General features: G+C 45.6%; 1 protein-coding gene across 1 annotated transcript; it reads left to right on the forward strand.

Moving 5' to 3' along the window:
* The first annotated feature begins 990 nt into the window (after nt 1-990).
* Nucleotides 991-6,339, forward strand: LOC109733281 (peroxisomal nicotinamide adenine dinucleotide carrier). The gene is made up of 12 exons (XM_020292473.4): nt 991-1,254; nt 1,338-1,426; nt 1,523-1,615; nt 1,701-1,775; nt 1,939-2,069; nt 2,962-3,016; nt 3,486-3,641; nt 4,108-4,176; nt 4,262-4,369; nt 5,132-5,200; nt 5,802-5,856; nt 6,035-6,339. The coding sequence occupies exons 2-12, from the start codon at nt 1,346-1,348 to the stop codon at nt 6,229-6,231; spliced, it is 1,089 nt and encodes a 362-aa protein (XP_020148062.1). The 5' UTR covers nt 991-1,254; nt 1,338-1,345; the 3' UTR covers nt 6,232-6,339.
* Nucleotides 6,340-10,944: the final 4,605 nt, after the last annotated feature.

Raw genomic sequence — 10,944 nt, forward strand, 5'->3', positions numbered from 1 at the left:
CCTTCTCGTTTGAAAGAAAAAATCGTACTTGGTTCATAGGACAGGAAACATATGAACAGAAAACAACATAGAAAGTGAGATGACATATATCTTAATTCTTACAGTGAAAGAATGTCATTGATGCATAAGATAAAAAATTTCTCATTGAGTCTAAGCTAAGGTCTCCTTTGGTTTAGAGGAATTATGGAGGAATTCTAAAAGGATAGTAATTTGTAGGAAAAAAATTATTTGAAGCCTTTGGGTTGTAGGAATGGATTCCTATTCCTATGCACTCCTTTTGTTTCATAATAAGTGTCGTGATCCCACTTCAACCACGACACTTATTATGAAACGCGGAGTAGGATATAAACCAATCTTTCACATTTAAAAGAAAAAAATTAGTCTACACTCAATGAAAAATATTTTATTCTATGAATCAAGTGAGATTTATTTGTTAATACGTAGGAAATAAGATTTATCTAATAGTTCTCCATCGTCGTATGAACAAAGGAGGCCTAAATTCCCTAACAAACAAACAAAAACAAAGGGGGCCTAAAAATGTCGACGGCGAGAGGATAGCCCAAGCCCATCTGACACCCTGACTCTCTTCCCCTAATCCCCGCGAAGGAAAGCGAAATGCGAAAAATCGCGGAGCACACCCTCGTTCGGCAAATTTGACAAATTTAACCTATAAACAAAATCAAATCACATAATGAACTGTCCGTAAAACTATTTCACGCGGCTGACCCGTGGCGCCTAGCTCTCAGGCGCTGCACTAGTGCAACGCCTGGGAGCTAGGCGCTGCACTAGTGCAACGCCTAGGAGCTAGGCGCTACACTGTATAGTGTGACGCCTAGCTCTCAGGCGCTGCACACTGACTTAGTAATTTTTTGATCACACGGGTGCGACGTTGACCGTGTAGCGCCTATCTGTGAGACGTTGCACGTGTAGTGTGGCGCCTTCGTGTCGGGCGTCACACAAAAAGGTGAGCCACGTGAAATAGTTTCATGGATAGTTCATTCTGTGATTTGATTTCGTCTAGGTCAAATTTGTCAAATTTCCCCCCTCGTTCGTCCCCGTCGTCCGCCAGTGCCAGTGGCAACCAATTCGATCTCCCCTTCCCTAAATCTCGCTCCACAGTCCGCCTCCGGGCTCCGCACGGCGCGCCGACGGCCAACCTTGGCGCCTTGTCTCGCGTCCGCGGCAGCTCGGCGCAGCGGTGGGCGCCTCCGCCGGCTGTCTCCGCCGGACAAGCAGCAGCGTTCCAGTAGCAAGGTGAACCCGTTATCAGGCACTCACTCTCTCGACTGGCTCGGAGCAATTTGCCACACTGCCTGCTGATTGCGCCCGATTGTTAGGTTGGGGCATGTCGAGCGCGGTGGTGAACGGGCTGGCCGGCGCCGGCGGCGGCATCATCGCCCAGATCATCACATACCCCCTCCAGACCGTACCAACCTCTCCCCCCTCCCGTTCTCTATAACTAATTCCACTACTCCCCGCTAATCAGCTCACTCCCCTCGCTTCCTGGTGATGTCTCGAGCAGGTGAACACCCGGCAGCAGACGGAGAGGTCGGCGAAGAAGAAGAAGGCCGGTAGTGGTGGCTCCGACGCTTCCACCCTCTTCCAGATGCTCCAGGTGATTCCTCTTATAGGTATATCGTTTACTTACAGTTGCCAATGCCAATGTCTTAGTGGTTAATTGTGGATTCAAGTAACTGCAGCTGGTCCAAACGGAAGGCTGGGGTGGGTTGTACAGCGGCCTCAAACCCTCACTTATTGGCACCGCTGCCTCGCAGGTAAACTACAATAGTCTTGTTTTGTTTAATTTGTTTCTCTGTTGGTGCAAAATTATTCTCGAACAATCATGGACCTATGGTGTTCTTTCCCAGTACGCGACACTTGATAATTCCATCTAGTCTGATTGACTTGTGTATCATATTTGTGTTTTTTCATTTGCAGGGAATCTATTACTACTTCTACCAGCTTCTCAAGAACAAGGTGGAAGATGTGGCAGCTGCTCGTGGGAAAAAGGGCCTAGGGGATGGCACTGTTGGGATGTTTTCTTGGCTTGTTATTGCAGCTGTTGCTGGGTAAGTCAACCTACTTGCATTCGTTGAACGGACCAGTCACTTATTTTTCTTGAAATGATGATGGAAGAAATCCTGGATGGGGCTGTTCAGTTATCTATTGGTGTTAGTGTAAGAGGGCATTCCAGCAGCATGGATGCAATCAAACAAAGGCTTTTGCAGAAGAGTTGTGCACTTGTGCCTGTGGAAGCTTGGACTTTGACATGAACACGTAAATGTTCACTGACTGTTGAAACTTGAAATTCATTTTGAACTAGATAGCAGATGATAATATGCAATTAATGCTAATGTATGGGCAGCTATGAGCCTCTGACTGTTGCCCTGATCCTGCCTGTGACTGACCGAAGCAATGGTTCACATTAAGCTGTAAGCTTGTAATTCTGTCCAGCCAAGGATGTTTCTGTTCTGATAAATTATAATTTTATATCATATCCCAAACTCAATCACCTTACACTCCGTCATAGTTCTCTAGTGGATTATGTCCCCTTCACAAGAAAGATCAGTGACAACTTCTAGATGAAATTTATCTTTAGTGACATGTGTTGGGTTCATTGCAGGGACAAGTATAACGGGAATAACCAACCAGGGATGAACATAACGCGTAAACTGCTAAATAATAGGAATAGTCCATAAGGACATCTATTTCCCCGCAGCCACCTAGTTTCATTACCTCTGTTGTAGCGCTGCAGTCCTTTCATCCAGGTTGTATCTGTTTGGATTATGCATTTTAAGTTACTTATGAATATCATGCCGCGTGTTTCAGTTCTTGGCAGTTATCTTGGTTTTTATTTATTGGTAAAAACTGAAGCATCTCTATGAATAGAAAAAACCAGAGTTGCATGAGATATTGAGGTTGATCCTTAGGCATGCTCATGGAATCCTTTCTCTGTTTCAGGTCAATCAATGTTCTTCTTACAATTCCAATATGGGTTCTTGTCACACGTATGCAGGTAAACTTTATTAAACGAACTTAAAAATTTGGCATGCCGAATTTCATTGAACAAAAAGAGTTACCGGAAGACTACAAGATTCAAAATAGGCTTAATGAGACCCTATTGTAGTGAAGTAGTGCGACGATTTCCGCTACATCCTAATACATGTGTACTTTATTTGCTTTGTCTTTGATGATGACAAGGAATCCAAGAACGGGTCCCATTCCATTACCAAAGCACAATGGTTACTCTTATTAGGCCTCGTTTTCCTTTTGTGAAATTAGTTGTAAGTCCATACGGTCGTTACCAGGCCTGTACTAGTAATGCAAACACTATTACAAAAAACAGTGCAAAGGTTTTACACACTCTAAGAATAATAATTATAATGCAACGAGTAACAGTTTGCAATGTGTCTATATGCTATTCCATAGAAAATAATGCTTTATTTATATCTGATCAGTAGATGACTTTTTTCCCTACTTTTCAGACACATACGCAGGCAGAAAGGAAGGTGATAGAGTCCAAGAGGGAGCTTTTGCTTAAGGAAATATCCAGGGCCAATTCAATGGATGCTCATATTCTTAAGGATAGATTAGCTAAACTTGATTCTGAAAAACCTCGCCCATATGGCACACTTCAAGCGGTAAGCACTCTTTTTCTCAAGTTGTCGAATGTTCTTACTATTCTGATTCCTCAAAGAGAAAATACTAAACATAGAAATTAAACTACGGTTTCTGAGGGGCTCCAGCCATATATCTTTTTACAATGTAATTACTGATGATATTTCTGCTGGAATTGTTGAGTTTAAAGTTCAAGTTACATTAAGCTTGTCTGTAGAGCCTACAAACACCAGATAGGGTGAGCATTCATCTAGATCCACTCCACCACCTATTTAGCCTCGGATTACGTTGTTCGATCACCTTATTTTTGTAGGCTTGATTACTGCACCCTATATGACAAATATCATCTGCTAAAATTTCCATCCATATATTTGAACAGTAAAGATGACTGGCATTAGAACTGCAGTGTCCAGTCATGCTAATTAACTTTCTACTTCTCAACCGAAGTTATGAGACATAATCATACTTACTACTATCAGTGTTAAACAGATCCGGGAGGTCTATCGTGAATCAGGCATAAGTGGATTCTGGAAAGGACTTATTCCGACACTAATTATGGTTAGTTATCTGTTTCAAGAACATCAGAACCAAAAGTTAGTGGACATATATGTAATCCCATTGGTTGAACCATGTGAACCTTCAGGTATGCAATCCATCAATTCAGTTTATGATATATGAAACACTGTCAAAGCGTCTCAAGTCAAAGCGGTCTGGAAAGCGATTCCCCAAGAAGAATATCACTGCTATGGAGGTAAGGGATGTTTATCTATAGCTCATGTCTCTATGTTCACGAATATATGTTACTTTGGACTGTTTAATCACTGACTGTTAACTGTCTTCCTAGAAGCTTTATTTTTCTGTTTCTAGAAATTTGCATGTACCTGTGACTGTCTTCCTAGAAACTTGTTTTCTATGTACTCCCTCCATCCCAAAATAAGTGTCTCAAGCTTAGTACAACTTTGTACTAGAATTAGTTGAGACACTTATTTTGGGACGGAGGGAGTACTATTTATCCAAGTGCAGGTTTTATCTCTTATACATATGAATAGTAGTACTTGCTTGATGCTTCATATAATAAATATTCTTCATTGGCGATGCAGTTATCTCAGATCACTTCTCTACAATTCTAGCACATTCCCTTACATGATTGTATTCCAACATACACCCTATGATTATTTGAGAAAGCTAGATCATTTAGTGGCACAAAGGGCCAGGACATCATATATACTGTTTTTAGGCATGCTTGCATGTTGTACAATGTCCAGCTTGGGAGGTGACTTCAGGGAGGAGGATCCTTGACTCCTTGTTATTTCTTGCTCCATTTTGGTACAAATGCAACGCATATCTGTTATTGCAGTTAGACAATTAGTTATTTCTCTTTGTCTCGTTCCACATCCCAGATCTATATTTGTTTATTTGTACTTCAAATCCAAAGCTAAACAACAGTACAAGCTTTTGGAAATATTCTCACATATGTTTCTATGTTTCATTCTCAGTATTTTCCCTTGAACAGGTATTCTTAATAGGTGCAATAGCAAAGCTGGGAGCTACTCTTGTGACCTACCCGTTGTTAGTGGTCAAGGTAAAAATATATTTGGCAGTTCATCACCTGCAAAGTTTATCACTAATGTGCTGCCCTACCCATACTTATCTGAAGCACATCTTTGAAAAATAATTTATGGTAGAAAGATGCCCCTAGTTAGAAAATTTTGGAAAAATCTGAAACATATGGTATTTGTGAACTTATCCAAATGAGTCAATTGGATTATACCAAGTTGAACTGCAAAGCAGACTCTGATAAAAAGGGGTTTCTTTCCCTTTTGTTACTTTGTTTCTCAGTTCTAGCAAAGAAACTACTACTTGATCCCCCGCAGTGCAGTATTGAGAAAAATAGCCCCATCAGTAGGCTCACCATCTAGTACCTGACAGGCTGACACATAGCATCATGAATGCCTGGTTTTGTAATCTATGTGACCACACAACAGCATGAAAATTTCACTCAAAAAGAGTTCAATCTAGATCTGCTGTGGAATGTGAATGCAACTAGTTGCCCCTTTAAAGTCAATCAGGCATGCATGCAACTACACATCCTATTCCGGGTGGTTTGAAATGGGGTTTACTTCAACCGCAAAGAAGTTATGTTATGTTCAATCTGTTTTGATCATGTATTTTATCCCTTGCAGTCTAGGTTGCAGGCAAAACAAGAAATTGGCAGGAACGCGGCGTCCAGATATACAGGTATCTTTTACCAGCATTTAACCAAAACTAGTAAAGAAACGTCGACGTTTTAATGGCTTTCTGAACCAGTCTGCTCTGACTGTGCACGATCTGCTGTATCCTCGTTTTTTTGCTTGTGAATCTACTCCTGTCACCTCTGTTGAAAAGTGGCGTGAGATTGACCGCTTGTATTTACCAGGTACATTAGATGCAATATTGAAGATGATTCGCTACGAGGGATTGCATGGATTTTACAAAGGAATGGGTACAAAGATTGTACAGAGTGTTTTAGCCGCCTCGGTCCTTTTCATGGTGAAGGAGGAGCTGGTTAAGTTTGTAGTTCTTTTAGTTGCCAGGAGTAGGACTCTGCTTCTTACAAGATCTGACAAACGATAGATCTTGTTTTGTGATCAGATTATTTTGTTGTCTCCACATGTAGTATTCCTCAGTTCTTTATTAGTCGGAAAATCTCAAGTATCTCTAATTGCTAAAGATGTTCTTCTTTGTGGCGCCCTTTCATTTTACTGCCTCGTAGCAAGATCTTCAGGGGAAGGGGATCCCCTCGTAGCAAAAGGGCAGTAAAATATAAATCAAGTATCTCTAATTGCTAAAGATGTTCAGGGGATCTCCTCTCCTGTACAGAATCCAGATACGAGATGTTCAGTTGATCCCCTAGGACGAGTGTAGCCCTGATGTTCAGGGGATCTCCTCTACTGGATTCGACGCCCTGATCAGCTCAATGGCCCGATGATCTCAATCGCGTGCGTAAAAGGGGATCTCCTGATTTATCCTTTTTTTAGGGAATCTCCTGATCTCGTGATTCAGCTGCGACGACGGCTGAACAATTTTTTTTTTTGCGGGTGACGGCTGAACATTTTACTGCCCTTTCAGTTCTCCCAGACATTGATTTATTTTTGGTTTATTGAACCGGGGGGCATGAGCCGTATGGCGGTGTGCGACGTTGGTTGTCACTGTCTCAATGACGCTGTCGCTTGGTGCAATGGCAATTGACCACTGGCATCAAGAGCTGTCTAGCCAGTTATTTCATTGAAAGCAGCTAGCTGAACCGAGTTTGTTCGCTGGTAATCGCTACTCCCTCCGGTCCATAATAAGTGTTTGGTTATTTAGTTCATATGGATCAGAGGGAGTAATTCTTTTGGTTTATAATTCATCCGCTTTGTTGCACCGGATCTTTCATGTGGTAAGCGGTTGGAGATGGATTCCCATCCTCCTTCATCTTCGTTGTCTTTGCATAGAACCACCCCCCCTCCTGTAGCATCACCGGTCACCGCTCACAACACCACCGTGTCGTCCTACTCACAGCAGGACGCCATCACACTCGCAACACCGGCAACTTCATGGCAGTGTAGCCTGGCTCGCATCATCGTGTACATTGGCAACGCCATCACATGGCCTATCATGGTATGACGTCTCTCCAATCGTAACCTTGGCCATCACCACTTGCAACATCACCCCGGTCGCCACCTAGCAGCAACAGCCGTCGCCGTGTGCAGAATCATCGGACAGCCGCCGCCGTCGTGGTTCCAAGTCCGACAATAAAAGGGGTGTATGAACGGAGCTTGATCTACTGAGATGCAAATGGATGACACAAGATCATATACAGGGGTCCAGGCCCCTCACGGTGAAGGTAAAAACCCTAGTCCTGTCTCTCTGGGAGTTGTTCTTGTGTATGAGTATAAGATTACAATGGTTGCGAACCCTCGGCTCAAAACCTCATTCAGGCTTATATAGAGCATGACATGCACCAGGGTCCATTGGCTGGTCATAGGTGCTACTAAATGGCATATTGAATACCAGCAGTTTCATGTCCGTTATGAGTGAAAACGGACGCCTTAAACAGCTATGGAAGCGGCTGATAATGCTCGAAATTTATTGCGTACTGAAGCCTTGTGCATAACTCCTCTCTGAATGCTTCTGTCCGTTGGACTGCTATGAAATCCGATAGGTTACACCCCGACTGATAAAGCTCCCGACCAAAGATGATCCCCTGACTAGTGTCTACTTCGACTGGGCCGCCACCACCTCCTGCTGGTGTTTACCCGGTCCTTTACATTCATGGGCCTCTTAGCCGGTCCTTATGTTGCCACAGGCCTACTACAAAGGAAGTGCATTCCAACTGACTGTCGAGCTTGAAATACTGCCGAATTACCTGTAGAGAGGCCCCGACGGACTCAAAAGAACCTTCTTGAAAAGGCAAGTTAAAAACAAGTTGTGGAAAGGCTTGGTGATACTCGATCACCTCTCGGAAGAGGATGACTAGCGGCCCGGACAAGGGCGTATCATGAAACCCGAGTGGTGATGTTGACGACTGGTCTAACTCTCACGAAGAGATGCCAGTCACTATCCCTGAGGAACGTCTTTTGATCATCAAAATGGGATCCAAACCTGCGAAGTTCAGTATTTGGCTCTTTATTTAGAGTCCAATCCATGCCACGGAGGATACTGAATTTGTCCCTTGTCAAGGGTGTCGCCGAGTAATCTAACAACCTTGTCAAGGTGGATTATCAGCACCCGAAGTGTCGTGGAGTTGACATGGCAGATGTCCTAGTGGAAGGACTTAGTCGTGGAGCCATCGCAACTAGGTTAGCTTAAAGGGGTTAATCGGGACAAAGGACACAAAGAGTTTATACTGGTTCGGCCCCTTGCGGTGAAGGTAAAAGCCTAATCCAGTTTGAGGTGGTATTGCTAGGGTTTCGATTACCAGGGAGCGAATACGCTTGACCTAGTTCTCGATCTCTTGTTTCTTGCCCTTAACTCGCCGCCGGGTCACCCCTTTATATACACAGGTTGATGCCCAACGGCTTACAGAGTCCCGGCCGGCTCATACACATCGTGTCTGGCCCAGTGACTAACTAAGCTTGCCTTACAATACAAGTTATTCATATGGCAGTTCATCCCCTTGGGCCTCAAGCCGCCTCTGGGTCTTGGGCCGTGAACGGGCTTGCTATGACCCGCCATCTTCATTGATAAGTCGCCAGTGGTATAACCCGGCCCCTCCTGGGCGGTTCATACCCAGTAGTTATATCTCCAACATTAGGCCCCAGGTTGATTTGAACTTGTTCATATCAATCTCCAATACCTGACTTGTCAAAATCTTGCATCGCTTGTTTGATAAACCTTGCCGTAACCCGCCATGACGTCAGCTCACAGAATCTTCTTAAACCGCCATGACGTCATTTCACATTAATTTTGCACGAGGTCCAGCACATCTTAATTGATCCTTATCTTAATGTACATCCCGAAAATTGTTGGGGATATGACTATCAGGTATGACCCGCCCAGGAGGGGCCGGGTCATCCCTGTGGCGGTTCATCTCAATGAAGCCCAAGAGTATAATAACAATGGCGGTTCATAGATAGGCTTAGTAGAGGGCCCAGACCCGAAGGCGGCTCAAGGCCCACGAATATAAACCGCCATGTATATGTAGACTTGTATTGTAAGGCATGTAAGAAAGGTCACCGAGCCGGACACGTTGTATGAGCCGGCCGGGACTCTGTAGGCCGTAGGGCGTCAACCCGTGTATATAAGGGGATGACCCAGCGGCGGCTTAGGACAAGAGACAATAGACCGAGAGCCAGGCTAAGCGTATTCGCTCCCTGGCCATCGAAACCCTAGCAATACCACCTCAATCTGGATTAGGCCTTTACCTTCACCGCAAGGGGCCGAACCAGTATAAAACTCCTCGTGTCCTTTGTCCTGATTAACCCCTTTAAGCTAATCTCATTGCGATGGCTCCACGATGAAGTCCTCACACTAGGACATCTGCCGTGACAATTCCACGACAGTTGGCGCCCACCGTGGGGCTATCGCACGATGGTTTCAAATTCTTAGAGGGCAACTTCGAAGGGATCAAGGGATACAATGTGGGCCGGATGACCAAGAGTCGTCGCGGCAAGCTCTACTTCGACGACGCAGGCTGGGGCCCCGAGGCCGGCACAATTGAGTACGGGTACCGGGTTCCCGTTGACGGAATTCACGTCTTCATCGGCAAGATCGGCGAGTCGGGCCCTGAGCCGGACATCTGCACCGACATCGTCGAAACGGCTCAGCGTGCAAGACCCACCCGAGTTCAGCCCGCCATGAAGCGTGCCTTCGTGAGATTCATCCATGGAGCGGAATCTGAGGATAGGTCGGTATCTGGTGATGAGACGGTCGTCTACTCTGATGGTGAGTCGTCCACCGGTGAGACCGAATCGTTGTATCAACTACAAGACGGACGGCTTGGGGGCTATTCCGATGGCGACAGTATTCCGGACCCCTGTGAGCCGCCGAACAGGGTTGCGATCTTCATGGCCGGAACGCAGCCCGTACAGCACTCGTCGACTGCAGCAGAGATGATTTCTGGGTCAGCATCGGCAACGGCTGCCGGGGCAGGAGGCCCTGTGCGCCCGCCGGCTCAGGTCTTAACCGACTTGTTAGATAAGCTGACAGTGTTATTAACAACGATGGTTAATCCAGCAGATCAGGATCAGCATAACGCGGCGGTTGCAAAGTTGCGGGATGAGATAGCATAGGCTAAGGAAGAGTTGAACGCAGAAAACACTAGGATGGCCGCGGAGCGGGCCGCTTTGGATGTTCAGGCGCAGCGGATTTAATCAGAGTCTTTCCGGCTCATGCTAGACCAGAACGCGTCAAATGACGTCATGAGGAGGAGGCATCAGACTCGCCTGCCTCCGGTTTACGAGGCGAGAAATCTCTTTAACACGCCCGGAGCAGGGACCAGTAACCAGCCAGTGGTAAACCGGGTGGAAACGCCTAGAACGGGAGCGCTGGTTCAGCCGCGCACGGCGGACCCGCCTCGTCAAGAAAATATCCCAGCGCTGCACATGTCGACGCCGCCGGGTCATTATTCAAACCCCTTGGATAACATGATCGCCGCCGCCTCACGATTGGCGGCTGTCCTAGTCAAGGGCGAGTCTCCAACAGCAGTTGAGACGCGAAGGGCTAGAGAGCTTCTTCAGACGGCTTTGGTTCAGCAGCAGGCTTATTCTTACAGTCGTGATAGGATTCATTCAACCCCTCGCCCAAGCCGGAGTTATAGCAGGCATATTGAGGAACCGGCCGTGTCAAGTAGTGGGCGGAACCGTA

This window comes from Aegilops tauschii, chromosome 4 (assembly GCF_002575655.3).
Source record: "Aegilops tauschii subsp. strangulata cultivar AL8/78 chromosome 4, Aet v6.0, whole genome shotgun sequence".
NCBI lineage: Eukaryota > Viridiplantae > Streptophyta > Magnoliopsida > Poales > Poaceae > Aegilops > Aegilops tauschii.